Here is a 26978-nt window from a genome sequence, read left to right as displayed (position 1 = left end):
ACGAGATGGGACAAGTTCAAAGGACCTCAGTGAGAACCCTGCTTATGTGGGTTCTTGCTGGCACAACGATTGGGTCTGGGTAACACTGACTGGCAAAACCTTCCCAGAGGAGGGGCCCTAGAAAGGGGATTCCCTCCTGATCATACCGCCTTCCTTGCCAGTCGGTCCCCCAGGTGGATCGGCCTTGGCATCGGAAAGTGAGGAGCTGGCCAGCCCTGGGAGTTGACATTTGGGGAAGTGGCTTGCACTGGGAGGAGGGGCCCTATAACCTTTAGGTCACTGTGCTGACTCAGCAGGGTTTCGGCTGGAGGCCCTATTCCCCCCCCACCATAGGTGAGTCATTCCCACTTACCACTAAGCTGGTTTCTAACCGGATGTCCTCTTCCCTTCTGCCAGTTTTGGGGTGATGGTGGGGAAGGAGATCCCTGGTAATCCCTAGAGATGGATCCCAAAGGATTTGGGTGTCAGAGAGGCCCTGGGTGGGGAGTCCGGTGCTCCTCCCCCAGTGTGCCCCAGTTTCCTCCGGGCCAGGTCTGCCCCTGCTGTCTACCCGACTGAGGGCACCCAGGCCGAGTCTCCGGAAATGGGTGGGGGGCAGAAGAAGAGGTGGCCTGTGCCAAAAATCCCAGAACCCCCTCTTTGCCTATTCCCTCCCCTTTCACCCGCCCACATGGGCCCAGTCCCAGCCTGCCTGGCCAGGGAGAGAGGGGTCTGAAGTTTCAAAGGGTGGGAAGAGAAACTGCTCGAGGTAGGTACAGGGAGCAGAGTGCCCCACCATTCTGGGCCACACCCCACTGCGTGGGAACCCATGGCCTCAGCCTCGGATTAGCTCCATGGCGGGCAGGGCAGGCAGGCCGGGCCCTGGGGAGCAGGTTTGTCGGCCACAACTGAGGAGCCTTTGTGTTTTGTTGCTGAGCTCGGGGCTTTTACAGGTCTGTGACGTCTCGGGGGGCCGGCCCGACGCCTGCCTTGTTGGCTCAGCACTTCTGGGAAGCCACGAAGGCAGTCCCAGCTGCCCAGCCTGAGCTCTAATGGGGAAACTGAGGTACTTGTGCACGGGCCCCAGACCATGGAGCTCATAGGGTAGTCAGGGAGAATATAGGCAGTGCTTGAGGTCAGGAAAAGAAAAACACATTGCTTGATAACCCTGGGATACGCGAGCCTCTCTACCGAGGGCAGGGGTTCCCGGGATCTCTCCCCTTCACTCCCACCTCTCTGGCTCCTTCCTGCTCTGTACGTCCTGCAGGTACCCCCACCCGGGCTCCCACTGGGCTTCACCCCTGGCCCCCAGCCTCCTGCCCCCCACCCCCACCCACCAAGCCCAGTGGAGAGTGGCCTGCAAGCACTGTGACTGCATTTTGTAACTGGTATTCCTGTCATTTATCAAAAGGAGCAAGAGAGGCTCTGAGATCACATCCTGGGAGGGACACCAGCCAGAATGATGCCCTGCAGAGTTGGACTGAGACTGGGAGCCCCTTATAAAAAGGCAGGGTGGGAAGAACACCCGGCTGGATTATGCTCGTCTGCGTCCCCGAGCAAGTGAACCAACCCCTCTGGACCCTGGACTCCTCCTCTGTAAAATGATGCATTACATGGTCCATTGAGCCTCCAGGACGCTACCATTCTAGTGGTCCCGGTTCCCACATCTGGGACAGCCCCCACTTCTCACGTAAGAGCGGGCCTGTGAGGAAGGACAGACAGTGCCTTGCGTGGAGCAGCCCTGACGGCCTGGGGAACCAGAGAAAGTCAGCGGGCTAGTCTCCGAGCCCTGGATCCCGCCCGCGAGCCGTGGTGTGGTCAGCTCAACCCGAGGTCAAACCTGTGCCTTCCCTCTCACACAGGGATTCACAGTCTGCCGGGAGCCGGTGGGGACACACACCGGGAAACGCCCTAGACACATATGCCAGGAAAGCGGAAAGGATACAGATGTGATGGTGGTGGTGATGAGGTCCTCTAACATTTACTGCACGTTTAATTCTGTCCTAAGTGTGCCAAGCTCTCCAGTTTCACATGTACTCGCTGAATTCCTGAGAACAACTGCACGGGGTAGGGACCACTGTTAGGCCCATCTTACAGATGTGCAGCCTCAGTGCAAACTGAGGCACAGAGAGGTCAAGTCATTTGCCCAAGGTTTCACAGCTCGGACGTGACAGAGGGAGAACGCAAAGCCCCGCTGTCTGACTCTTCAGGAGCCCACCTACTGCCCGAAGCCGGGAGGAGATGGAACAACCCTTTAGAGGGTGGGAGGAGCTCAGGCAGTGTCGGGAGACAGGAGCACCAGCTTCCAGGTCATCGAGACCAGAGCGGTTGGTGGAGAAGCTTAGACAGGCCTGCCCTCCTGTTTGCACCTCCTCTCCTGAGCCTTCCAGACGAGGCTGATGTTCCCTCTCTTCCGGCACGGAGGAGGGCCCTCTTCCTGGGTCACTGCCCTGATCCAGCCCTTTCTCTGCCTTTTCAGTGGAGATCCCCACTGCCCCATTCACTGCACCCCACTGGGGGTGCGCCCCCCTCTCCGAAAGCCTCCCAGTCTGCCCAATCTAAAGAACGAGGGGCATCTCCCCAACCGTGCATCCTTGGGCCAAGACTGACAGCCCCAAGCCAGAAGCTGGGGTTCTGGGTCCCTAAGCCTGGAGTGGGGTGGAGGGCGAAGGGAGGGTCTTCAGACCTTGCCAGTGTCCCCAGCCCCTCCCAGTTCCAGAACTCTGGGAGCAGGGAGTGACCCCAAACCCTGTACCCAAAGAGCTCCCTTGTGCCCAGTGGACTGTGGACAGAGAGGCCAACATCACACTAAGTCGGCCTGCTCCTTAGAGGTCCTCCCGCACTCTGGCTTGCCCACTCATCAGTAGGGCAGAAGCAAGGGCCAGGACAACCGGCTTTGTGCGCAGTGAGTGGGCGGTGCCAGGCACTTTCCTCACTGGCCCCCCATGGGGCTGCCTCTGGAGAGGAGAAGGGGCCTTAACCCCAAAACAGACATTAGCATGGGGAGGGCTGCCTTGGTCTGGTTAGGTATTGCCAGACAAGACAGGGCCGCTGGGGCGCCCGAGCCCCTTGCAGCGCCCGCCCCGCCCCCACGCCCAGGCCGTTGTCAGCGGTCTTCCCTCCTGGTATTCACAGCTCTGAAGGGTGAGGTCACTGCTGAAGATACAGCAAATGAATGGTAGCATGTATGCCAGGCGCTGAACTCTGCCTGTCCTCACACCTGCGGAGGAGTGACAGGAGATGGGGTCAAGGCAGGCTTGGTGGGCTGTGTCCCACTATAGGCCCCTCCGTGCCTGGACACAAATCCCTAGATGGTTCCTGGTGCCCCCACCCCCAACCTATGGCCCAAGCCCTCCCAACTGGCTTTTCCTGTTTTCTGGTTTTGTGTGGTGAAAGTTCCCCAATTATACCCACATTATCTCAGCTGCTGGGCAGCCTCCAGCAGGTTGGTGAGTGAAGGCTGGGGAGTGGGGGAGGGAGCACCCGCTTACCCTGCTGGGAGGGCCTAGGGCCTAGCTGCTTGCCAGCTAGCCAGTCAGCAGGAGCACTGGCTGGCGCACTGACCTCACCGTGGGACTCTCTCTGGGGTGGGGCCCCAGCGGGGCCGGGCTGCAGTTCAGGGACTCAGACTCAGGGCCAGAAGGGGCTGGACTGGGGGACTCCAGCCTGCTCCTTATAGAGGAGGAAAATAGGGCTCAGGAGGGGTAAGTGACTGGCCCAGGTCCCACGGCCAGCTCAAGATGGAGCCGAGCAGAACCCAACTCTCCTGACTCCCTGATGGATGCTTCCTCCATTGGACTCCAGCCAGCCCGCAGTGCTCTCTGCCCAGGGACATGTCAGAACCCCACAGACTGGCCAAGAAGACAGAGGGAGGGGACGGAGTGGGGTACCCCAGGGGGGGCCTTGAAGGGTCTGTGTGGTCGTGAACAGGCATGTGATACGGGAACATCAGGGAAGCTTCCAGAGCATGGCAAGGGCCTGGCTCAAAGGGGCCAAAGACCTATTTATTCAGCAAGCATTTTTGAATGCATTTTTATATATCAAACACAGAGGATACTGCAGGGACCTAGGAGACATGCCTGTACCCTCCTGAGGGAAGGAGCTTTCACCTGCCATGGTCTCCCAAGCCCTCAGAGGAGTGTGCCCTGCTTTTGTGTCTCCCATCATGCAAGGGCAAATAGGAGCCCCAAGTTTCCAGTCTTGAACCCCAGGCTCCCTTGGGGGACCATTGAGGCCATCCCCCTGCCTCTGGGTCAGTCCAGGGCCTGGCATTGATAGTACTGATGGGGGGCGCCTGGGTGGCTCAGTCGTTAAGCGTCCGCCTTCGGCTCAGGTCCTGATCCCTGGGTCCTGGAATCAAGCCCCGCATCGGGCTCCCCGCTCCGTGGGAAGCCTGCTTCTCCCTCTCCCACTCCCCCTGCTTGTGTTCCCTGGCTCGCTGTGTCTCTCTCTCTGTCAAATAAATAAAATCTTTAAAAAAAAAAAAAAAAAAGATAGTACTGATGGTGCTCAATAAGTGGAGTGCAGTAAGGATGTGACAACACAAAGTGTACAGAGGCACAGCCAGTAACAGAGCTCAGGAATGAGCCCTGGAGAGACCCACCAGAGGGGATGGCTGCCCCGAGTTCAGGGTTAGGGCAAAGCTCAAACAAGCCCTTCTAGTGGGAATAAAACAATCGGTGAGGAGACTAGAGGGAATTGATTCATTCATCCAATGCCACTGATCACTCCCTCCTCCTTGCAAATCTCTATTCTCGTGGGTTCCGTTGCAATTTGGCAACAAATACTTACTGAGCACCTACCGTGTGCCAGGCCCTGGGCTGGGCACTGGAGATGTGGTGATGGGAAAGGACAGATTCCACTGTGGTGGAGAAGTCTAGAGGCGTGAACGACCACGTTCCAAGGCAGAAAAGATCTGTAACAGAGGGGGCTCGGGGAAGGTCTGTGAAGCTTCCCAAAGGGGGTGGCCTGAGTGGGAGATCCATCGGTGGAGAAGGAGAAGAGCCTTCTAGGGCCTTCTAGGGAAGTGCAAGAGCAAGAGTCTAGGAATGTTAGGAGGAGGAAGAGAGGGAGGAAGGGAACATAGAAACATGGCGTGTTCTGAGGAGGGGCCCAGGCTGACATGGTTGGAGGGCATCACGAATGGAGAGATGTGGACAACAAGGCAGGATATAGATCAGGGGATGTCAAATGCCAAGACATTTAGACTAGGGGCAGCCGGGAGCCAGGGGATTGTGCAGTACCTGCTTCTCCCCGCCTGGCTGGGTGAGGGGATGGAGCCATGTCCCCCCAGGGGGTGGGCACTCAGCCTTAAGGGAGAAGACCTAATGGGGATGGCCATGATGGTGGCCACCGTGAGCCATGTGGGCAGCCCTTCCTGTCTCCTGACACACTTTCTCCTTAGTCCCATTTGGTTCTCCTAGCAGCCCCGTGAGGTGGAGGCCTGGATTTTATGCCCCATTTGGCAGAAGGGGACTGAGGCCCAGGAAGGTGATATGGTTGGTGGCTCCCAGCAGAACAGTGCACTCGACCCTCCTCATCAAAAACAAGGGTGGGGGCGTGTATTTACTGCCGTGAGGCGGTACCCACAATGTATCGCCAAGTGAAAAGGCAGCTTGCGGAACAGTACGTACGGTGTGTGATTCTCCCTCGGTGTGAGGAAAAGAAAAGATGGTCATGCGGAGAAATATAGGGAAATAATGTAAAGAGAAGAAAGTAAAAGAGGATATTTCCTGCAAGATTATCAGTGATATTTCTGAGTGGCGGGATCCCGAGTGGTGCCATTTTCTTCTCAGTATTTTTCAGTATCGCCCAGAGTGCTTTTATGACAAGCAATTACTATTTTTATGATCAGCTTCGGAAGAGTAATACTGCTAGAGAGGAAGGAGCAGCGCCCCTGGAGTCCGGGCGGGGGGCCGCGCCTGTCGCTGACCACCGCCCGCGTCTCCTTTGCCCAGGCCCCCACGCCCAGGTGGTCCAGGTGAACGACTCCATGTACGGTTTCATCGGTACGGATGTGGTGCTGCACTGCAGCTTTGCCAACCCGCTGCCCGGCGTGAAGATCACCCAGGTCACGTGGCAGAAGGCCACCAATGGCTCCAAGCAGAATGTGGCCATCTACAACCCAGCCATGGGCGTCTCCGTGCTGGTCCCCTACCGCGAGCGCGTGGAATTTCTGCGGCCCTCCTTCACCGACGGCACCATCCGCCTCTCCCGCCTGGAGCTGGACGACGAGGGAGTCTACATCTGCGAGTTCGCCACCTTCCCCGCCGGCAATAGAGAAAGCCAGCTCAACCTCACCGTGATGGGTAAGCTGGCCCAACCCCCTCCCTCCCTGCTCGTGCAGAGGCCTGGGGCCTGGGGCTTGGCCATTTTCGACGCGTGCCTCGATGGCCCCGTCGTTCTGCTTGGGTTCACATGGCGCTTCCAGTCCCTTCCAGCCGGGCTGGGCCACAGTTCACTAGGGATTGGGGGCAGGGCCTTAGCTGTTGGACAGAGCTGAAGATCAGGATTCAGGTTGGAGCGCCCCCCCCACCCCACCAAGGTGCTTTGTGAGTGACCAAGAAGCAAGCAGAAGCTTCAGACACCACGGTAAGGAGAAGAGCCGCATGAGCCACTGTCCTTGAGCAGGCCGAGGCTCCAAGAAGGCCTCTGCTTGACAGAAGCGGGTACCAGCCATAGAGCAGGGAGGACGTAGGTCAGGTGTGAAACAGTCCCGGGAGAAGTGCACAGCTGAGAGGTGAGGATGGCCAGGGGTACGTCCTGGACCCGCACACCTTGGGCGAGGCAGGAGAGCTGGTCCCATGGCGCTCTCCACTTCCCCGCAGCCAAACCCACCAACTGGGTAGAGGGTACCCAGGCAGTGCTTCGAGCCAAGAAGGGGCAGGACGACAAGGTCCTGGTGGCCACCTGCACCTCGGCCAATGGGAAGCCTCCCAGCGTGGTGTCCTGGGAAACACGCCTGAAGGGCGAAGCGGAGTACCAGGAGATCCGGAACCCCAACGGCACGGTGACTGTCATCAGCCGCTACCGCCTGGTGCCCAGCCGGGAAGCCCACCAGCAGTCCCTGGCCTGCATCGTCAACTACCACATGGACCGCTTCCGGGAGAGCCTCACCCTCAACGTGCAGTGTGAGCAGGGCACGGTGTGGGCCGGCTTCCTGGGGTGGGCACCGCTGTCCCCCCCCCCACTACCCACCCACACCAGCCCTCCCTCCTCCTCTGCTTCTCCCGCCGCTCTCCCCCGCCCCTTCCTTCTCTGGCCCCTCTAGCCTCCCCCTCCCTCTCTCTCCCTGGGGGTGCTTCGGCCTCCCTCCTCTCCTCCCCCATCTCCTCCCCCCTCTCCTCCCCATCTCATCTCCTCCCCCCTCTCCTCCCCCATCTCATCTCCTCCCCCCTCTCCTCCCCATCTCATCTCCTCCCCCCTCTCCTATCCCATCTCATCTCCTCCCCCACCTCCTCCCCCCTCTCTCCCCCATCTCATCTCCTCCCCTCTCTCCTCCCCATCTCATCTCCTCCCCCCCTCCTCCCCCCCTCCTCCCCCCTCCTCTGACCTCCTCCCCCCCTCCTCCCCCCTCTCCTCCCTTGGCTCGTCTGTCCTCATACCTCCTCAGTCCCCTTGCTTCTGCTGCCCTGAGGGTCCATGATCCCCTCCCTCCCCCTTTCTCTCTCCGTCTTCCAGCTGGTTCCATGTCACTGCTCTCCCCCCTCCCTTCCCTGTCCGAGGCTCCCTCACCCCAAGTCCTGCTCTCCTGACCTCCCCCTTCTCAAAACATCATCCCTTGCCCCACAGATGAGCCCGAGGTGACCATCGAGGGGTTTGATGGGAACTGGTACCTACAGCGAATGGACGTGAAGCTCACGTGCAGAGCCGATGCTAACCCCCCAGCCACCGAGTACCACTGGACCACGTAAGTGCTCTGGGGCTGGCCGGTAGCCCGGCAGGGTACCTGGCTGGTCACAGGGAGTTGCCCCACCCCACTGGGGAGGAAAGTAGGGTCTACGGTCAGGTTTCTCAGCGACAAGGGGAGGGGCCGCGAGGGGCCACACACAGCACCCCCACATCTGACAGCAGCAGGGTCAGCGGGACAAACCATTCTGCCAAAGGGGGATTCCCTCATAATCCCTCTGCTTTCTTCTCCCTAATAAAAGAATTTTGTCGTTTTCCTTTGGTGATTCAGTCTTGAGTGAGTCACTCCCACCCCAGCCCCCGGTATTTATTTTTATCAAGGTGTCCCCAGGGAAGCTGGCTTTCTGGAGCATCCCAGATCTTTCTTTGTTCCCGTTCCTTCTCTCCAGCACCCCCAGATTCTCAAGGAGAGGGCAGCCGTCAGCCCAGCATGCCTGTGTTCATGGCGTGCTTGTGCCATACCCCATCCTCTGGTTCTTGGCTTCCCAGTCTTTGAGCCTGGCCCTCAAAGGGTCCGGTCCGCCCCTCCCGCCGACGCTGATGGCCTGAGCCAAGGTTCTTCCCAGAGAAGAGCCGGATGGAACACGTAGAAAGACGGGCGTGGGGAAGCCAAGAAGCAGGTTGACGCGGATGGCCAGGAGTTGGCTGCCCACATTGTGTCTACTCTTTCTCTGGAGGTAGCAGGCGCCAGCATGCCCCAGCCAGTTCTCACCTTCCTTCCACTTCTGGAACCAGAAGTGCTTCTGGAAGGTGCAAGTGGCCAGGGCCGGCTTGCCAGTTTCAGCTGTGTGCGCCTGGGAACTGCTGGGTCCAACAGAATCGTAGCTCCGTGGGTCAGGAGGAAGTCACCCTGTGTTTCCCCAGGAAAAAGGCCTGTGATATGTCCAGCGAGACAATGAGATAGTGAAATGGAACACGATTCCTCCACATGGGGGTTACCTGAGCAGCTTGTTAAACCAGCAACCTAAGAAACCAGGAGTAGCCGGAAGAGCACTGTGCCAGGAGTCAAAGACCTGGCTAGGACTCCAGTTCTGTCACTTACAGCTGTGTTCCTTGACCTCGAACTTAGAGTTGCTCATCTGTTCCGTGGGACCAAGTACCTTCCTGTCCTGTCTGCGTTTCAGTGCTGGGACCATCGAGTGTGAAACGCAAGAGATTATTGTTGTGGTTGTTGGTCCTCCTTCCAAGACAGACCCTGCCCATTATTCACTCAGCAAAAGGGCTGGGAGTCTTGGAGGCAGGTGGGTGACACCCAGGCAGCTTCTGGGCTGGAGAGTCCTAACCCTCTGCCCTGTCTCCCCATCCCCCCCAGGCTGAATGGCTCTCTCCCCAAGGGCGTGGAGGCCCAGAACAGAACCCTCTTCTTCAGGGGGCCCATCAACTATAGCCTGGCAGGGACCTACGTGTGTGAGGCCACCAACCCCATCGGCACGCGCTCGGGCCAGGTGGAGGTCAACATCACAGGTAGGAAGCTGCCCCCTGCCCGGCCACTCTGCCCCACGCACTGCTTCCTCCACTGCCGACGTTCCCCACCTTTGGCTCGTGTCATGCAGGGAGTTTGTGTCTTCTCTTTTCTCCTCCGGTTCCCCCTTGAGCTCTGGCCATTGGCCTTGCTTTGCTTTTCTCTTTTCTCTGTTACAAGGCCATGTGTGAGACAGGGTGACCCCCAATCAAAGAGGGGTCAGAGGGAGGCTCCGGCCGGGAAGAAGTAAGTGCCATTTGCAGCAATGCTTCTGGGGGTCGGGGGACAGTGGGGAGCGGTGGTAGAGCCTGCCCATGTCCTGTGATGCTGGCAGGTGGAGCTCGTCTGTTCCTGCAGCTCAGGAAGCCCACGGGGGCAGCAGGGACACAGGAGGGAAAACACGGAGGTGGCCCGGAGCCCTGGTGGCCGTGTGCCCTCGACCGAATTGCTGTTTTCCCTGCACTTTTCTCTGTGTCAGTGCGGATGAGGAGATTCGGCCCCCTGACGTCTCGGGGCCAAGGGAGGAAGCACGGGAGCTAGGATGTTCTGGGGGAGGCCTCCCATGGGCCACGACAGGAGCCACGGACGTCAGTGTCCAACAGCTGGGACGCGGACGGTGCTCGGGATATGGGGATAAGACGAGGTGCCTGGAAGGCCGCTTGTCAGAATTTACAAAATGTGGGCCGAGTACCTAGCACAGACCAGCAGTCTGTCAATAAATGGCCCATGCTCTGTGATTATGATCTCGATCTCTATCATTATCATGATTAATGGAAGGATCAAAACAAGCCAACAGAGGGGTACAGTTGCCATCACGAGTTCACAGCCGGAAGAGGGGGTGGCTTTAATATTGTAGCTGAGCTGGTCGCAGGATAAGAAAGTGACAGAAAGAACCGCCCGGGACAGGAAGTGGTGTCATGCTGCTGCCGAGATGGACAGGAAGTGACGCCGGGGGTGCGCATCGTGCGCGGGAAGTGACCTCAGAGAGATGTTGAGCCAGGCTGGGGAGTGTAGGAAGTTGAGCCGTGCTTACTGGATGGCAGGCACAGGACCTGGGCACGCCCTGGAGAGGCCTTAGCTCTGGGCCTGTGTCTCAGACGTCGGAGACCTCGTTTGTGGGTACGTTCCAGGTACAGCTGCCTAAGGAGCAGCCTGACGGTGTCCGGGGTCTGCACCGACCTGCCGTAGGGGCCGTTCCATCACGCCCTCACTGGGGAAGGGGGAGTCACTGGTCGTTTGCCGCTCTCTTCAACCCCCTGCCCTTGGCTCTCTGACTGGTTGAGGTAGTAGCAGCATCTGAGGTGGAGCTGGGCAAAGCTAAGGCAGCCCATCCTCCAGGCTAAGGTTTAAGGGGGGGGGGGGGCGGAGGGAAGGGCAGAATCACACACTTCTCCCCTCCTGGAGCAAATGTGGGCCAAGCTCAGTGGGAGCCTCACAGGGGCCCAAGCCCTGGCCGACAGGCCGAGGGGCAGACGGGGATGAGGAGTATTGGTAAGGGAGCGTGACCATGCCCCAGCGAGGCGTGTCCTTAGAGGGACAACACAGACGGGCCTCAGCGTGTGGCTCTTCTCTCAGACTGTAATACAGAGATCATCACCCTTACCTCTGGCCAGTTACATGCTCCAGTAGCTCGCACACACCGAGCCCTCCCTGGGTGGGGGTACCTTCCCCAGAGGTGGACCACAGACACCACTACTCCATCGCCCTCCACTACTCAGGCTCTTTGGGGAAACAGCAGACTGGGAAATCACGGGAGGAGGCCAAGAAACCTGGGCGCAGCAATCGCCCGGTACCCCTGGCATGAGTGGACCAGTCAGAGGCCCTTCTAGGCTTATGGGGCCATGTGGTGCTACCCAAGGGCTGGGACAGCAAAGTCAGGGCATCCCTTCTCCCAGTGCTCAGTAGGATGCAGCATGCCCAGGAGTGCAGGGCTGCTCCTCAGGGAGTCACACCAGGTCCAGGAGCAGGGAGGAAGGGAAGGGGGCACTTCCCAGGCCTGGGCTACAGAACAAAGAGGAAAGAAGCCCGCTGTGGAGGCGGGCCGTCTCCTGGGGGCTGATGGCTGCAGTGGTTCCTCTCATGGGATCTGTGGTCAGGCCTCGCTGGCCTTGTGGGCGGGGAGGGGGGGCCAAGCTGCCCAGGGCTCCAACTGGAAGAGGCACACAGCCTATCCTCCTGTGCTCCCCAGAGGCACAGAGCGGGGCAGGGGTGGCAACCAAAGTCACACACGTGGGTGGTGAGAAGGGCCTTGTGTAAGGACACTCCTCTTGCCAGCCCAGTTAGGCAGAAGCCAGGGAAGCATGACACTCACTGAATCATTGATGGGCCCAGGAGCTGTTCCGCCGGCCATCCCGAGGGAAGGAGGGACGATCTCGCAGCCCCTCTGGAGGGCTCAGCCAGAAAGCCTGAGCCTTTTCAGAGCTGTGTGTTCCTGTGCTCACGGACAATTTCCGAGCAGCCACCAACGCCACCAGCCCTCATCCTGCATCAGCTAGTGTCTGTCGCGTTCTCTGGGGGCCCAGTCCGAGGGACACAGCCATGCCCTGGGCTCCAAGCCCCGCTAGCCAGGAGGGAATGCATGAGTGAGACGGATAAGTGGAAATTTAATTTTTCATCCTGGCCATCCGTTCGGGTAATAGCTTTGCCCTGGGCGCATCTGGAGAGGAAAATGAAGAACAGCTGGGGCAGGAGGGGGAGGGGGCGGGCAGCAGGGTGTGTGCCAAAGGCACGTGCGTGTGCGGGGCACTGCACCCGCACCGATACACGGTAGCTCGGGCTTCTCGGGGCCCCGGGTGGTGGGGAAGGGGAAGGTGGGGAAGGTGGCACTTGAGTTGTTCCTACAAGGATGAGTGGGCAGTGATGGAGGGTGGGGGTTCGCCGGCAGGGGAAGCTTGTGGGAGGAAAATGGTGGGAGCCAAGTAGGCAGGAACGGAAGGAGTGGGGCTTTCTCTGTGTTGTCAAAGGGGAGTCTCTGAAGGGTTCTCGGCAGAGAAGCAGCGTGGTGAGGCAGGGGGCTTAGAACAAGCATTTGAGAGGCTGTGTGGATGGCAGCAGGGGCCAGTTAGGGGCTGTACAGTGAGGGGGTCCCTGGTGGGAAGCAGCAGGCCTGGGCCGCGGCCATGGGGATAGGGAGACAGACTCACCAGAATTTGTGCGTACATGTCCACGGGGCCTGGGGCCCTCACCCGGGCCCATGAGGAGCATTTCATGGAGTTAGCCCAGGAGTCCCCAACAAACCAGTGAGCTCCCCTCCCTTCTCCCTCTGGGGGTAATGCAGAGAGTAGGGAGAGGTGCTCAGGGTGTGGCCTTGACCAGACTCAAGAGGCCAAATGGGGCAGCATCTATCCCTGGGACTGGGGTTGTCAGGAGGAGCAGAGAGGGAGGGATCTGCCCCAGTCCCTGCTTTCGGTGAAGTCCCGGGCGCATCCACTGGGCATGACCACGGGAGGGTGAAGGTAATAGGTCTCCCTCTTAGACTGGGAGTTCTTGTCACCAAGTGTTGGTGGGGCTTCGGGGTCCATCTGGAACGGAGAGCGTGTGTGAACCTGCAAGGTAGCGTGCCTCTGAGCGTGTAAACGTGTGCTGGCAAGCCGGTGGGCACCTGTCCACATGCTGCGTGTGCAGACGGGTGGGTGGCTGTGCCGTGGGCAGTCGTGCCTCTCTGCAGGCTGACGAATGGCAGTGCGCTGGGCTGTCAGTGCGCAGGCAGCTGCATCCGGGCTCCTGGGAGGACTGGCTTCTGCTCCAGCCTGATGGGTCCCTGCCCGGTGGCCTGCCAGCAGCCGCTCCAGAAGCAGAGGGCCACCCAGAGCCTGACGTCAGGCCTGCGGCCACCGCCCTACACCCTAGCAGGCGTAGTGCACCCAGCTTGCCGGCCCCCTCGCGGGGCCAGAGCACTCCTGCCTGCCTGCCGAAGCTCCAGCCTCGGGTCCGAAGCAAGCCCCTACCTTCTCTTCCACCCCAAACCTCCTCCGGGGCCTGGCTCCAGACGAAAACCCTGGCCTCCCCTCCACCCCAGCCTCGTCCCCAGCCCCCCTACCGGCCCACCCACCTCAGTCAGGAAAGCACAGTGGCAAAGGGATGCCGAGCCGCTGCCGCCCCCAGGGGCCCGGCCCACCCACCAGCCCAGAGGGGAGGCTGCAGTCCTTCGGGAATGGGGGCGCCCCCACACAGAGGGGGAATGCCCCCTCTGTAAGACGATGTGAGGGAGGCCGGGAGGGACCCCATGCCCCAGCTGCTCTCTCCCCGGTCGGCCAAGGCCCCTGAGGCTCTGCTGCTGGTGCTGAGCATGACCGTTGGAAGGACAGAGAGGACCAGTGCTCCACTCCACACAAGTAGCCGCCTCTGCTCGCCAGTGAGCTAGGCCCTCCTGTCTCCTCCCTCTGCACCCTCACCCGGCGTCTGCACTCTGAAGTCCGCCATCCTCTACCTCTAGGCAGACCTGGACGCACCAGGGTTCCCCTTGGTCCCAAAAGTTCCCCAGGGAAGAGTAAACCTCCTTCGGGCTTAGGGGGGAGGAAAGTGAAACAGGAGGACCTAAAGGGGAAAGACACACAGAGGCTCACCTCTAAGACAAGCCTTGCCTCGACAGAATTCATTCAACAAATATTCCTGAGCTCCAGCTACCTGCCAGGCAGGCGAGGTGCTTGGGAATACATCAATGAGCCAAAGTCCCTGTCCCTCTGCAGTGAGTGTTTTAGTACAGAAGGACACAGAGCAGACGACAGAGGAAATACATCGGAAGCATCACGTGGTCATTTTGAAAATGACATGGAGCAAAGAAGAGCAGGACCAAGGAAGGGGTCACAAGGGCTGGGGCGGGGTTCGTGAGCTGCGCTTTGAAATAGGGCAGTCAGGGAAGGAAGGCCTTGGCGAGAAGGGGATCTCGGTGAGAAGTTTGAGTCAGGCCTTGACAGAGGTGAGGGGGCGGCCATGGGACACCTAGGGGAAGTGTCTGCCGGGGTGCAGGGCGGCCTGTGCAAGGGCCCTGGGGAAGCCTGGAGAAGAATGAACCAGGAGGAAAGCGAGGGATGAAATCAGAGGTGGGGAGCAGAGGCACAGGTCATGTGGCCATTTTAAACTGATTTAAGAGGTTCTCTGGCTGTTATGTTCAAAGTCATCTCTAGAAGGAAAAGGTAGAATCAGGGAAGCCAGTTAGACAGCTGTTGCAATAATGCAGGTGACAGGGGCGCCTGGGCGGCTCAGTTGTTAAGCGTCTGCCTTCGGCTCAGGTCATGACCCCGGTGTCCTGGGATCGAGGCTGCATCGGGCTCCCTGCTGGGTGGGGAGCCTGCTTCTCCCTCTGCCCCTCCTCCCACACGTTCTCTCAATCTCTCTGTCTTTCTTTCTCTCTCTCAAATAAATAAGTAAAATCTTAAAAAAAATTAATGCAGGTGACAGGTGATGGAGTAGGCACAGAGCAATGGTAGAAAGTGGTCAGATTCTAGATTTACTCTTGAATTCGATTTACAGACTTAATGTGGGACATAAGCCGCTCTCATGAAACAGGTAATACAGCAAACTCTACCATACTGGGATTAGTGGGGCCCAAAAAATTCAGTCTAGTCCAGTAAAATGTTGGAGAGCTTTATTTTTTCGTTGGGTCTCTGCTGTCACAGAAAGCATAAAAATAAATATAACGGAACTTAGACTGCACACAACTGCAACACGCCTGAATAGAAACAGTCCCAGATTATCATGAGGCTGCCACTTCCCCAACCCCTCTCCTCGTTCCTAAAAAAAAAAAAAAAAAAAAAAAAAAGAATTGTAGCCATTCGAAAACTTGAAGGAACAGAAATGGGCATAAGGGAATGAGGAAGGGCATTCCTGGAAGGGCCAACAGCACCAGCAAAGGCTTGCGGTAAAGAATCAACGTGGACAGCGAGGATGGTGAGTTAGCCAAAGCCAAGATCAAGTGGCATGATGGGAGTTCTGGAGCCCAGACTGGCACGGTCCAGCGGGCATTGGGGACATCATTGCTACTCTTTGAGAAAGGGAATGGTAGTGTCTACACAGTGGAAATTAACCTGGTGACTCTGGACAGAGTGAATAAAAGGGGACAGAGACCAAATGGAGGTGGGAGATTCAGGACTCTACTACCGTAAAACCTGGCATGAAGTGACAAAATATTGAATAGGAAGAGTCAGCAAGATTTGATGGGAAGATTTGAAAGGAAAGGTAGGTCCCTCCATGTGGATGCCTTTCTTACTCTCTTGGCCTCTCCAAGTCCTCGCCATTCTTCAAGAATTCTTTTCTAAGAAGCCTTTGCTAACTCCAGGCCACAGTGTTCTCCCTCCCCTGCACTCCTGAGGCACTTCTCTGCCAGTGCCCTTGAGTGTCTGCATGCTGCTTTGTCCCTAAGGGTGTCCTTTGGTTCCCTAGATAGGCTGTGAGTTTCTTGTATCCTGTGACTAGCAAAATAGATGCTCCATAAATGTTTGTTAATTGGGGAGGTGGCTGGATGGGTAAATGGGTGGGTAGGTGGACGGATGGATAGATAAGTAGAAGGATGGGTGGGTGGCTTGGTGGATGGGTAGGTGGATGAATGGATGGATGGTGGATAGGTGGATGGATGGATTGGTGGATGGATAGATCAGTAGATGGATGGGTGGATGGGCGAAGTGAGAGGCAGGTTAGAAAAGAGAGAGCACTCAGATCTAGAGTGAGAACGGAGGAGGTAGCCGGCAGGGTGAAAGTACAGAGGAGGCTGGGTTCCCGATAGCTGCCTTTTGGCCACGCCTTGTGGAGGCAGCTCCCACTTCGTGGTGAGCAGGTGTGCAGCCCTTTTAAAGGCAGTAAACAGATGGGACCTGGTGAAGCAGGAGAAGCTTGAGGTTCCAGGGAAACTGTTCTGGAAACAGGCGGTGAGGACAAATACTCAGTAAATACTTACTGGGCAGTCACTCGGTGACCTCCGCTGAGGACACAGTGGTGACAAGTGGTTGTGCCCTCTCCCTGCCAACTCCTTCCTGCATGTGGAGAGGCCAGGAACAGGAGCATCTGGGTGGTCCCTGCTCAGCCACGTGACTGCAGGCACATCGCCTCCCCTTCTTTGGGCCTCTGTGTTTTCATTAGCCCCTTCCAGCCTAGACTCCCAGGAGTCCTTTCCCCTTCTAGAGCCTCTGCCCTGCTCCGGCCTGCTGCAGGCAGCACCCCACCCACTCCCACACAGGGGCTGGCTTCCTCTCGGGAGGAGGGAACGGGCTCACGGGAGGAGCAGAATTCCCTTGGAGCGGGTGATGCTCATTCAAGGGATCAAGCTGGCAGGAACCAATTCCCAGAGACCAGAAAAATAAATACCCAAACCCTACACCTTTACCTGGGCCTGAGAGAAGAGCACCTAGAACAGCCGGGCAGCCTTGGCCCTGAACCTGCCCACGAGCCCACCAGCACCTCCTGACCACGGCCAGCCGTGGTCTCCGGTGCCACCCTGTGGTGGTGCTGGGTACCGCCTCCCCCAGCCTCACCTCCCCCCACTCTGGCCTCTGGCAAGGGAGTCCCCCTGTAAGGAGAAAGAGAGGGTCAGGGCAGCACTGACCAGAGCACAGGTGCTCCCTCACCCGGCCTTCCCTCCCTCCCCACCCCCCCACCCCCGCTTCTTTTCTCTTCTCTCCACCTTTCCTGCCTCCTGGTCTCCACCCTGTCGTCGGGGTGCACGTTTATACACACGCGTTCGGCACATCAGCACAGGCATGCGGGCTGGCCACGAGGGCCAGGGTGTGCTCCGGCACGAGCTCCCTCGTGCGTTCGCGTGATCATGGCCATGTACTCACGTGCGCTCGCACCTCCTTCCTGCACAGCTGTGCCGAGCATCTTCCGCTCCTAGCCCAGGCTGCCAGCACCCTTGGCACCCACCTTACCCTCCGGGGCCAGACCGCAGCCAAGAACCACAGCCCTGGTTTCCGGCACTCCCAGGGCATCACTGAGACCAGCCTGGGAGCCTGTCCTCTTCCCTGTACCCCGGGGAGCAGGTGAAATCAGACGTGGGGCGCCCAGTGACCCGCAGGTGTCCGGCACAGGGTTACCACGTTCACACGGGCTCTCCCTGCAAAAGAACCGATGTTGCGTCATTGGCTGGTGGTCTCGGGCAAGTTGTTCAACTTCTCTAAGCCTCGTCCTGTTGTGCGTTGAATGGAAAGTAATAGCACACTTATGTCATGGGGTGCCAGGACGGTGACTGGCAGCTAGGGGACACTGGGTCGGGGGTGGGCTGGCACCACAGCCAAGGAGAAGGCCGGCATGGAGGCTCTGGGGCTCCAGCACTCTCTGCCTCTCCTCTCGCTCCACCTACAACACCTACAACACCGTGGTGCACTGGGCTCCTGGAGGGTTGCCGGCTCCCAGAGGGGTGAGGGCCCCCGGAGGGGTGGGGCGCCGAGGGGTGGCAGCTCCCAGAGGGCGGGGCGCCGAGGAGCCTGTGGAACCTGAGCTGCCCTTGGGCCTTGGACCCGCTTCCTGGCCTTTCCATCCCCTGCCTCCCTCCCTGCCTCCCCTGCCGAGTCCCCCTTAGGAGCAGACACTGACACTGTCCCCCTCCATGTCTTTTCCTCCCCCAGAATTCCCCTACACCCCGTCTCCTCCCGAACATGGGCGGCGCGCAGGGCCGGTGCCCACGGCCATCATTGGGGGCGTGGCGGGGAGCATCCTGCTGGTGGTGATCGTGGTCGGAGGGATCGTGGTGGCCCTGCGCCGGCGCCGGCACACCTTCAAGGGCGACTACAGCACCAAGAAGCATGTGTACGGCAATGGCTACAGCAAGGCGGGCATCCCCCAGCACCACCCGCCCATGGCCCAGAACCTGCAGTACCCGGACGACTCGGATGATGAGAAGAAGCCCGGGCCCCTGGGCGGGAGCAGCTATGAGGAAGAGGAGGAGGAGGAGGGCGGCGGGGGGGGCGAGCGCAAGGTGGGCGGCCCCCACCCCAAATACGACGAGGACGCCAAGCGGCCCTACTTCACCGTGGATGAGGCGGAGGCCCGTCAGGACGGCTACGGGGACCGGACTCTGGGCTACCAGTATGACCCCGAGCAGCTGGACTTGGCCGAGAACATGGTTTCTCAGAACGACGGGTCTTTCATTTCCAAGAAGGAGTGGTACGTGTAGCTGCCTCCCTCCAGAGCCTCTGTCTGCGCCCCTTTCTCCCCAGCCCCCACCCGCACGCCCCCTGCCCATCCCCGTGCCCGCTCCTGCAGGAGCTCCACAGAGACTCACCCAGCTTCCCAAAGCCAGCCCCACACTCCTGGGGAGCGGGGAGCCCAGGACAGATGCGACCTGGCTTGGTTTTGATTTCCTCCCCGTCCCTGGCCCGCCCCATGCTGTTGTGTTCACTGTGGGCTTTGGTGTTGCTGTTCCTTTCCTCCCTTGGCCCTCCGCCTGCCCTCTGTGCGGGGAGCCCTGTTCTCGTCTTGTGTACCTGGGCGCCCCTCCAGGGTTTGGGGAGCCAGCCCTCCCCCACCTCCCAACACTGGAATCTGTTTGTGTCCTTTCCGGGGTGGAGGGCTGAGGGGGCTCCCAGGGGAAAAGCCCCACCCCATCCCCAGATGCTGCTCTTTTCCCAGGGAGAGGGAACCCAGTCCTCCCTGCCACGAGCAGCCGGGAGCTCGGACCCCCGGTCTAGACAGCCATTGCACCCGAGAGGCAGGGAGGTACTTCTCCAAAGCACCCAGGGTCGTCTTGTTACGTGAATGGAGTTGAGGTCCCCACCCAGGGCCTTGGGCAGTGTGTTTTCCCGGTGAGGTTGGTTTTACATTTTTTTTCCTCATTGGCCAACGGAGAGTGAAGTTGGCCCAGCTCTGGTGTGTCTCTCCTCTTGACCCCTATCTGCTCCCCACACACTGGGGCTCCGGGTGGACTCTGGCCCACGCTTCCCATATGCCTCTACCAACACATGACGCAGACACCTACATGCACACTCACCACTCATGTCCACCCCTCGTTCCCCTGGGGTCACATGCCCTTGCAGGCTGGACACCGCCGGGGCCCACCCCTCTCTGCTCCACCTCTCCCCCTCCCAGCTGAGGATGGGGACACCTTCAGAAGTTTCCGGGGACAGCTGAGACCAGAGCCCCCTGGAGCCTCTATCCTAGGAGCTCAGGCTGGCCCTAAAATGCTTCTTTCGGCAGGGGAGTTTCTCAGACTTCTCCCTTATCTGTCAAGTGCTAGCTTGATTCTCCTGGGGAGTCAGGGCTGGGGTCCCTAGGATGTCCTGGTGTCAGAGGTGACTGAGTACCACCACAGAGGGCAATGCGGAAGGGAGTCAACGGTAGAAGTTTTGCAAATACAGATGCTGAAGAGTGCAGCTGGTACCCCACCCTCCAAGGCCAATGCAGATGTTCTGGGCTTGCCAGAAAGTACAGGGGCAGTAGGGTAGCCAGGAATCCTGATTCAGAAGCCCTTGCCCGCCACTCTCCACTCCTGGCTCAGCTATACCTGGTCTCCATTCTGGGAGGGGGAGGGAGTGGGGGATCCTTGGGAAAGCTTTCCCTTTGAGTTACAGATTCCCTCCTTGAATGGGGCTCTGGATTCCCATCAGTCACCCAGGACGAGGGCTTCCTGTCTGTACAGTGGGGGAAAGGCCCCTCCCAGCCCTCTCCAGTCCCCCCAGTTCAAAGTGCCTCAGTTCCTCCATCTGCTCACCCTGGTCCCCCCAGCTCTCTAGATAGGAAAGACCCTGGGATGGGAGAGGCAGGCTTATGCCTGCCCATTAGGGTTCCAGTTAACTCAGCCCAGGCTGTCAGGGGCTCTGTGGGATGGCAAGTGTTGGGGGGGGGAAGGGAAGCAGACCACTCTGTGCCCCACGGGCACTGACCTACCTGCCATAGGCTTCCCAAGGGAGCCCCAGCCCCCAGCCACCACCACCCCGCTCCCCTCCCTGGTGCTGCTATTGAACCCCCAGCCAGCCCTGTCTCTGCCCTGGCGACCCTGGGCCCACCAGCTGGGCCACCCTCACCCGGCCCCCACTGCCCTCGCCCCAGCCCTGGCTGCCCAGTAGCCACGTAGCAGAAGTCTGAAGCCATGCCAGCCCTGGGGCAGCTCTCCTCTCTTGGCATTAGGGATGCTGGATGGGGTGGAGTTGGGGAAGAACATGCTGGGGTCTTTCTTGCTGCAGGGCAGAGGCGGGCAGAGGAGTTGGGCTGCTTCTCCTAGCAGTATTAGTGTTCCCCCAGGGCAGAGGACCTTTTCCATGTTACATCACTGCCCCATCCCATCTCACGGCACTCTGGCCCTTCTGTCCGGTCTCCTGGCCCCCAGGCAGGAGGAAATCCCGGAGGCATTCTCTGTCTTCTTGAAACCATGAAACTGAAAGAACTCTTCCCCGTGTCTCCCTTATCCTACACTACCACCCCCTATTCCTCATTATATGATGTACTTAGGAGGGCCCCTGGGCCCAGCCAAAGCACTGAGTCCCCCTTAAGACACCTCCATACCCTTCCCCCAAGCAAAGCACAAACTGGGACCCATGCCACATGCATGGGCCATGTGGGAGGCTCCTGCCTGTCCGAGAACCCTGCAGCACACCCAGCAGGGCAGTTGCTACTCGGGGGCCGAAGGTAGGCATGAGGCAGGCAGGGGTCCACACTCAGGCCTGGAAAGGTGGGGTTTTCCGTGCCCCAAGTCTGCGGGAAGGTGGGCCCTGCTGCTGGGCGCCCCCATAGCCCACTGGCAAAGGGGAGGTCTGGCCCAGCAGAGAGATGAGGACGTTCCGCTTCTCCTTCATGCCCCCAGCCTGAGCTGAGCTTCTGCCTTTGCTGGAAATGAAATAAACTTGGTATTCCTTGTGCCAAGGCATCCCCCAGTTGTCACCCTGCCTCTTGTTACCCTCCCTGTTCTTGCCCCCCCTCCCCTAACCTCCCCCATTTCTTTAAGATTTTGATAATGTTCTAATGTGTAAACAAACCATCTGAGTCCCCTTCCATCAGAAGGAGCTGAAAAGCAGCAGCGTGGGATCGGTGATCACGAGCAGGCACGCACAGCCACGTCAGGCCCAGTCCACACGCACGCGGGGCACACGCCCCTCCAACAGACCCAAGCACAGGTGCCCCGGCGCAGGCACAGGTGCGCATGCGCAGCCTCGGGAGGGGGGGCTGGGCTGATCCTGCTGAAAGCCCCACGGGGAGAGGTGAATTCCCAGCGCTCAGGCCATTAGAGAGACTCACGGGGGCCTCGTTTCCCCGGGCGTGTGCCCCCTCTGCCAGCCCCCTCCCACGTGCCCCAGCCACTGGTGCAATAATTTTTTCTGCCATCCTCCAAGCAGAGGAATCGGGAATCGGGAATCGTGTTAGGTGGATGAGGCCCGGGAGGAGGAGGGTGCTCACAGGCCTCCAGGGCCCCAGACGGACCTCTCCACCAGGAGCCCGCGCCCACCAAGGAGCAGGCGGGACCCTCCCAGGCCCCCGCGCCTACAGAGAGCCCTTCTCTGGCCTCGGGCGCCCCGGGGGGGAGCAGGCCCTGAGAGGGCCCCTGGGGCCTCTCGCTGCTACTGTCCCACTGGAAGGCCAGAGGCACCCCTGCTCCAGGTGCTACTGCTCTCCGACTCCTGCTGTGAGGAACAGGATTCTGGGCCGGAAAACAGTGGTTTCCTCTTTTTGTATAAAACGGTAACAAAATCCAGGAGAAGCTGCCACCCCTCACCTCTGAGTGCGCCGCGCTACCTTGCCTTCAGTTTCTTCGTCATGGTTTCGTCTTTGGTCCCAGGGACGGCCCAGCAGGTTCTCCTGGTTCGGAACCGGGGGGTGTTTGCATCACCCCCTTTTACTTGTATAAAAAAAAAATGATGGGTTGAAAAATGTACTGAGGAAAAAAAATGTACTTTTTTATAAATAAAGTGTTTAAAACAACCCTGGTTGCCTCTGCCACTCACTCCTCGCCTCCCCGCGGTGGCCACGCCGTGGGCGCAGGGACAGGGTCAGGCTGGAGACCGGTCGGCACAGTAGGGAAGGGCAAGGAGCCTCCAGCCGGCGCCCGGGGTGGCTCCGGGACAGTGAGGACGCAGACCCCTGCAGGAGCCCGGCCTGGGGCGTGGGGGGCCTGCCTGAGACCTCACCCCAGCTCCCAAGCTGCCCCGAAGCCCCACCCACGGGACCACGGTGGGCAGCAGCGGCAGGCACAGGCGAGGAGGCCTTGGGGACGCTGGCTGAGGCAGCACCCCCCCGCCCCCGCCAGCTGGCCCGAGCCCCTGCCTTCCTGCCCCACAGCCTCGGAGCACAGCTCAGGCTGCTTCCATTTCCCCCTTCTCGCCCGCTGTCCCGCTCCCTCCTGCCAGGTCCCTTCCTGCGGTCGTTTGGAGGGGGAAACCAGCAGTGCCACACCTGTCGTGTCAGACACACTGGGGACAGGGGCGAGATGGGGAGCTTGATCCTTTCATCTTCTGTTTCAAGGAGACTGCCAGGACCTGTCCCCTACCAGCTCTCTCCCAGAGATCTCTCCGGCGGCGGGGGCAGGGGAAGCCGCTGGTTGCAGGGAAGGGCTCCTCCTTCCTTGGTCACCTCCCCCCACCCCAAACTCCAGCACCATCTGCATCCCATCTCCTGAGCTGGAATGCAGGACAAATCGGTAGTGGGTGGGAGTGGCAGGGGCTTCACCCCCCGCCCCGCCCTGTTACCACCAGTAGCATCTCCTTCCACTGAAATCCACACCGTAGGCCCCTGAGGAAAGGGGGGAGGGATGCTGGAGGCCAAGGTGGCCACTTAGCAGAAAGCCCTCCTGCTCATCTGGGGTGAAGCCCATCCTCCACACCTAGGATGCGGTGGGGTGGGGAGGCCGGGGCAGGCAGAATCGGGGAATCAGGCGTGGAGAAGAAGCCAGCAGCTGTTGGTAGCTGGCTGGGCCCCTCGCTGGGAGGCCACACCAGCACCCTAGACTGTTTAGATGCTGATTCTCGAATGAGATGCAAATTGGTTGTTTAAGTGGTCACTTCCTCAGTTTTCCAGGCTGTCCGTTTAAGTTAAATTTTAATTTGTGCAGGCAATAAATGCTTAATTACATTATTAATATATTGGAAGAGAGCAGTGGACAGAACGTCCTAATTGGCATTTAACTAGAGCGTTCCGGCAAATTAGCCAAGACTCCCCGGCAGCGGAAGGAGGGCCAGCCAATTAGTCCCAGGCACAGGCTCTCCAGGCCAGAGAAGCCAGATCCGGCCCCTTACCCCAGGGTCCCAGGAGTCCAGGGCACACCTTGCTCTCTAGTTGCTAGTTGAGCTAGACTCAGGAAGAACTTTGCTCATTAGGCTCCTTCTGCCCAAACCTCAACCCTCAGCCCTGTCCCCACATCTCCGCCCTCGGCACGGCAGAGGACCAAACGCTGGGTAGCCTGGGGCAGGATCCGCCTGTGTGACTAAGGTCCCCCTGGGGTGTGTGCACCACTGCCCTCCCTCAGCTGTGGGCCCAGGACTAAGATAGCTGGGCAACCAGAGCTCCTTTCTGGATACCATGGATGCCTCTCTCCCTTCCTCCTTACCTTGACCACTCTGATTGCAGATGGTGAAGAGAAGAAACTTGATGAATTGAGGGATTCATATTTTTTTTACTCACACATTCATTCATTCATTCCTTTGGCCACCCTGGGCCAGGCCACTCCTGAGCTCCTGTGATGGTCCCGCCCAGAGTCCTTGCTTTCAAAGAATTCCGAGCCTCCAGGGGTCCCAAATTCCAAAACAGCCAGGGCCTGCTAGCCACAAGTTGAAGCAGAGCTGTGTGTAAAGCCCTCTATGGGAGCACAGAACAGGAATGGTTAATTTTGCTTGGGAAGGTCTGAAAGGCTTGTGACGTTTCCCCTGGGCCTGAAGGATGTGTAGGAGTTCTCCAGACCAGGAGTGTTTAAGAGTAACCCAAGCTAACTTGAGAGTTTAGCCTTTTATATTAGTTGTTCTAAAAGAGATCATTCTAGTCCAACATGCTCATTCGGCCCAGTGAGAACTGAAGCCAGGAGAGGAAGCTAAGGCTTGACGACCAGACCATCAGAACGCATGCGCTAAACATGCTCAGAGGGCCAGAGCCAGGTCTTGGGGCAGGGGGAAGCCCGGAAGGGGCCGGCACCAGCCTAACTCTGGAGAATGCCAGACCCGACGCCGGTTTCGATTCACCCATGGGGCAGTGTGAACCCCCGTGGGTTATAAACTGGGTTTGTGGGAACCACTTTTGGTGTTGAGCAGAAAAGATGGTAGGATTCTGACGCCACTTCCAACGTGCATTTTGTGCCACGCCACCAAGCAATAAACTCAATCTGAACGCTGTCGACCTGGAGGAAGCATCAGATCCCACAGGCTAGAGGCTCAGTCCCAAAAGACTGTCCCCCACCCCAAACGCCAGGGTCACACCCAGCTTGTCACCTGTACTTCCGACCCATGAACTAGAAATCAGAGGTTCCTTGGGTTCAATTAATTTGCTAGAGTGGCTCACAGAACTTAGGAAACCAGTTAACTCAGTAGATCACCTGTTCATTATTAAAGGCTATAACTCCTAGAAGAGCCACATAGGGCAAGGCACGTGGGAAGGGGCTGGAGCTTCTCTTCCCGCACCTGCGTGGGGTCACCAAGCCAGAAGCTCTCCGAACCCTGTCCCTTTGGGCTTTTATGGCGGCCTCAGGACACAGGCGTGATTGACTAAATTATTGGCCACTGATAACTGAACTCAATCTCCAGCCCCTCGATTCTCCCTGGAGGTCAGAGGTGGGGCGGAAAGTTCCAACCTTCTAATCACACGGTTGGTTCCCCTGGCAGCCAGCCCCCATTCTTAGGTATTTTCCAAATTTCATTAACTTAAACCCAGGTGTGGTTGAAAGGATTTCTTATGAATATCAAGCCACCTTTATGGCGCTTATCACTTAGGAAATTCCAAGGGTTTTAGGAGCTCTGTGCCAGGAACCAGGACAAAGACCAAACACATGCTTCTTATTATAAATCTCAATTATCACAGGTGGTATCTGCCATGCTTTTGAAGAAGGGGAGGTGGGTGGGTGAGAGGGAAAGGTGCAGGAGGAAAGGCTTCTGTGAAAGCTGGAGGGGAGACCTTGCTCCTGGAGGCTCCTCTGCCCTGCCCCCATGGCCAGACACTTCGGGGGAGCAATCCTTGGGCTCTACCTTGATACTGGCTTCAGTGGCCCCCAAGCCCTATTTTCTCCCCCTGGTTTACAGCCTTGATGGCAGAACCAGGCCAATCCCACTCTACTGGCACACCATCAACTCCCAGATGAGAAGCTGCGGCACGGCCCTCTTCCCTCCCCTCTGCCAACCACACCCTCCCCAGCACACACACTCCACTGCCTGGGGCCTCATCTGAGCCAGCCAGCCCCTCGGGCCTGGTGCATCCAAGCTCATTTTGAGCTCCTCTAGGAAGGGCTCAGGAATAGCCTTGTTGGAGAACCAGCTCCAGGGCATCATCAACACACATCACAGGCTCCATTGAGTCAGAGAACTGAACCCTGGACACACACGCCTTAGTCTTGGGACTTAAAAAAATAAAATATCCAGGCCTCACCCCACATTAACAGAGTCAGAGCCTCTGGGTGCATTCTCAACAAGCCACCCAGGAGATGCTAATGGTGTGGAGGCAGAGGTCATCCCAGGTGTCAATGAGGAAGAAGCAGGGCCTGAGATAGGAAACTGGACTGAGGGGTGGCTAGGTGGATGTTTTGGTGGGTTAAGCATATAAGAGCTGGGGCGCCAAACATGCTGTTTATTGGGATTACCATCAATCACCTTTATCATTGCCATCGGCCTTGGCTCCGACACCTGGGCCCTGGCGGCTAGTGACAGCAGGGGAGGCCAGTAGGGAGCCAGGATGGAGCCGCACCTGTGATCCGCATGAGGCAGGCTCTCTGCTTGTAGACTCTTCCTGGGCACCTGGTATCTGAGGACACGCCAGAAGGCAAAGCGGGATTCTGAGTTAAAAGCCCGGGCAGGGGGTCCAACAGGCCCTCCTTGAATGGAGACTCTAGCTCCATAGTGTCGCCACCTTGGAGGAAGTGGGTGTGCTTTTTTTTTTATTTTATTTTATATTTTTATGAAGGCCAGTAACAGTCCTCTTAGATGAAGGAGGACCTGCTGGGAGAGGCAGAGGGGAGGATGGCAGGCCTGTGTCCAGAGAGCCCTCTGTCTGAGGACCAGCCCCAAGGAGCCCTAGGGGTCTTCCCTGAGGAGGGTATTCTGTTCCATAGGGAGCAGGCCTTAGGGGATGGCTGACTCAGAGACCACACACTGGGGTCCCCTCAGGCTGAACTCACACCCGCTCTCCCCTCGCTTAGTGGCCAGCGCCTTTCCCTTGTGCAATGCTCCCGGGACCCTCAGCCCCGAGAGAGCCTCCATGGCCAAAAAGAGTCAGCAAGGACTAGAACCACACAAGCTGCCTTCCCCACCATGCTGTAAGCCCCTTCAAGGGAAGGCCTGGAGCAGGTCTAATTCATCCCCAGCACCTAGCCCAGGGTAGGCACACACTGGGAGCCCAATAATGGTTGAACCAAATTGAACTTATCAAAGTGAGAGTCAAGAGACCTTGCAGGTGGAATGGCCCAACCTCCCTCAAGGCGGGGCTTTCCTTCAAGCATCCCAGGTACTTCTGATGATGGGCAGCTCACTACCTCTCAAGTTAAGCCCTACCATCATAGGGCAACTCCTCTATTCAGATAAAATTT

The 26978-nt window shown here is 58.7% G+C and overlaps 1 protein-coding gene across 1 annotated transcript in view; it reads left to right on the top strand.

Moving 5' to 3' along the window:
* The window catches only part of NECTIN1 (nectin cell adhesion molecule 1), a 63662-nt gene extending 41481 nt beyond the window's left edge, over positions 1-22181 (top strand). Inside the window, exons 2-6 of the mRNA XM_027580797.2 lie at positions 5937-6287; positions 6807-7109; positions 7771-7888; positions 9200-9351; positions 17905-22181. Coding sequence (XP_027436598.1) covers positions 5937-6287; positions 6807-7109; positions 7771-7888; positions 9200-9351; positions 17905-18452 — 1472 coding nt within the window. The 3' untranslated portion in view covers positions 18453-22181. The remainder of the gene's footprint in view (positions 1-5936; positions 6288-6806; positions 7110-7770; positions 7889-9199; positions 9352-17904) is intronic.
* Positions 22182-26978: the final 4797 nt, after the last annotated feature.

This window comes from Zalophus californianus, chromosome 11, assembly GCF_009762305.2.
Source record: "Zalophus californianus isolate mZalCal1 chromosome 11, mZalCal1.pri.v2, whole genome shotgun sequence".
NCBI lineage: Eukaryota > Metazoa > Chordata > Mammalia > Carnivora > Otariidae > Zalophus > Zalophus californianus.
The sequence above is the reverse complement of the archived record's forward strand: the minus strand, read 5'-3'. Positions and strand labels throughout refer to the sequence as shown.